Source organism: Egretta garzetta, unplaced genomic scaffold (genome assembly GCF_000687185.1).
Source record: "Egretta garzetta isolate BGI_Z169 unplaced genomic scaffold, ASM68718v1 scaffold332, whole genome shotgun sequence".
Classification (NCBI taxonomy): Eukaryota; Metazoa; Chordata; class Aves; order Pelecaniformes; family Ardeidae; genus Egretta; species Egretta garzetta.
The window spans coordinates 790,936-793,422 of record NW_009258879.1 but is presented as its reverse complement, the minus strand read 5'-3'; the positions used below and the strand labels follow the sequence as shown (position 1 = coordinate 793,422).

At 55.5% G+C, this 2,487-nt stretch overlaps 1 protein-coding gene across 1 annotated transcript in view; it reads right to left on the bottom strand.

Moving 5' to 3' along the window:
* SRGAP3 (SLIT-ROBO Rho GTPase activating protein 3) overlaps nt 1-2,487 on the bottom strand; it is a 96,287-nt gene that overhangs the window by 55,933 nt on the left and 37,867 nt on the right. The window contains exon 13 of the mRNA XM_035889464.1: nt 224-326. Coding sequence (XP_035745357.1) covers nt 224-326 — 103 coding nt within the window. The remainder of the gene's footprint in view (nt 1-223; nt 327-2,487) is intronic.

The following is a 2,487-nucleotide window of genomic DNA, read 5'->3' as shown; positions in this document are numbered from 1 at the left end:
CGGGGCACGCGGGCAGTGACGGATGGGTCAGGAACGCACGAGGGGCGAGGACAGCTATGGGGAGAAATCGTCACCGAGGCAAAGCACGCGCTGGCCACGTCAACTGGGTGCAGGGCGGCCCAGAGAGACCCCGCCGAGGAAGGAAAGCAGCCAGCAGTTAGGACAGGAAAGCCACCATTACATTCACAGCGTTCATAAACTCTTACTGTCAGCCAGCGAGTACCTTAATGAACGTTTCCATATTGCCGTTAAAGAGTTTATGATTATAGACTGAGAGAGGCCTAGGTCTCCTCATTTTCTGTGGCTTAGGGGGAAGACATGGGGGCCTGGGAGAAAATGGAACAAAAGAAATCAACAAAACACCAACATAAATGCAATGACAGGGTGAGATCTCAAAGGTTATGACCAAGAATAAGAAATAAATCAAACAGAAAAATCCCCCTGTGAGGACTCGACACACAGCTCCACGCACGCTGCAGGGTCCCCGCTGCTGAGTCCCCCCTCCAGGGACACCGCTCCGCTGGGGGACCGGCACAGAGCTGGGGGACCGGCACAGAGCTGGGCTCCACACCTCCGCATGGCCCGCGGCTCCTGGGGACGTGCCCTCCGCTTGCTCCCAAGCCCCTTCCAGCAGCCTGGGGCGGGCTACCCTAGCACGAACCTGGCTAGCCAACCCGTTTTGGAGCCAGTGCCACAACAGCGTCATTTCCCAGGTCCCAAAGGCCAGGCTGAGCCCGGGTGCAGCTGGCAGGCGTCTGACCAGGCAGCAGAGCTAACCTGCACACAGCCCGGAGCAAAACCCGAGCTGCTCACTACATGCTGCACGCATAATTTCAAGTCAAGGTCAGACTGCAGCCTTTATTTAAGTAATAAATTCAAATTAATCTTGACAACAGAAACATTTAACAGCAATAAGCCAACCTACCCATTACTTGCCATCCCCATGATCTTCCAGTATTCCCTACCAGACAGACTCTAACCTCAGCTGCAGCCACACACGGCAATCTATCTATCTGTTGCTACGGGCTTCCTGAGGAGTCAGAGCTTCTACCGTAAAAACCAGACATCTTCAGAAATCAGAGAGTGACAGAGCAGTAACTACACCATCAGCCACCGCCTGAATGAGCAATGGGTGATCAGGAATGCTCTTCAGGCACAACTTGCTTCATTCCAGCCAGAGAGCAGTAACGCTGCTCAACACAGCTGGTCACGGCTGCCTTCGGTACCCACGCTCTGCAGATGCAACTCTCCCCCTCCGAGATGCCAACATCAGGACTGCTGCTCAGACTGTGCTAGTACCAGGGATGAGGGTAGGGTTGGACTAGATGTAAGGAAGACGTTTTTTACGCCGAGGGTGGTGAGGCACTGGTACAGGATGCCCAGGGAGGTGGTGGATGCCCCATCCCTGGGAACATTCAAGGCCAGCTTGGACAGGGCTTTGGGCAGCCTGGTCTGGTGGAAGGTGTCCCTGCTCCTGCAGGGGGTTGGACTAGATGGCCTCTGAAGGTCCCTTCCAACCCAAACCATTCCATGATTCTACGATGACACTGCAGAAGTACAACGAAGGCACTGTGCTCAGTAGGATTTTTAACACCTGCCTCTCATCTCCATGGCATGGCCCTGGCCCTACTGGCTGGTGACTGAGGGTCCTCATCAGGCACGGGGAGCAGGCCCTGAAGACCCCATTGGCTTTAGAAAGGGTGGCAGACACCTACTGCTTCTGGAAATGAGGCCATGGAAGTGTGTGGCTTATTTTAGTGCCGTGATCAGGACTTTGGAGGGCTGCTTGCATTAACGCTATGCACATTTTGATTTCTTCTTCTGATAATGAAGGACATTGAGACCCAACTGCCTAGATCTAGAAAAGGGAGAAAACCAGCATAAAATCCCAAACCGATTTCTGATCCGCCCTCTGCCCCCAGGCTACAGGGCTGCCTGTAGAGGAGGGATCACGACTGCAAACAAAGATGCGTGCTAGGAGCCTTCATACAAAAGCTCTCACAAAGCAGAGCCACATGCACGCATACAACTCGCACAGAGCCATGATGCAAAGGTGACAGTCGTGATCTGCTGGCTCCTTAATCACATGCCTTTAATTAAGCAATTTGACTCCACCCTCCTACGGCTTCTAACCACTCCTTCAGGTGGTGACCGAGGAGCAGAAGCAACTGCTGCCCCTGGAGGTGCCCGCCTGAGGGCCAGGCTGCCCTGTCACAGCCCCGCTGCTCTTCGCTGCCGTGTCACCTCCTCTCCCGGGGGACGCCCTGGTGCGGGCGGCCTGGCCTCGGCTGTATCTGGTGGGGAGGTTGTTCTGCCCACGCTTACAGCGCCGCCTCGCACACGGCGGAGATCGGCTCGTGTTTGTTTTCCTTTGGGAACTCCAAGCAACCGCTGAACAAAAGCGGCCAGGAGCAGCGGGGAGCTGTGCCACCACCCCTGGCGCAGGAGGCTGTTCCTCTTCCCTCCGATTGTCCTGGCCTGCGCCAC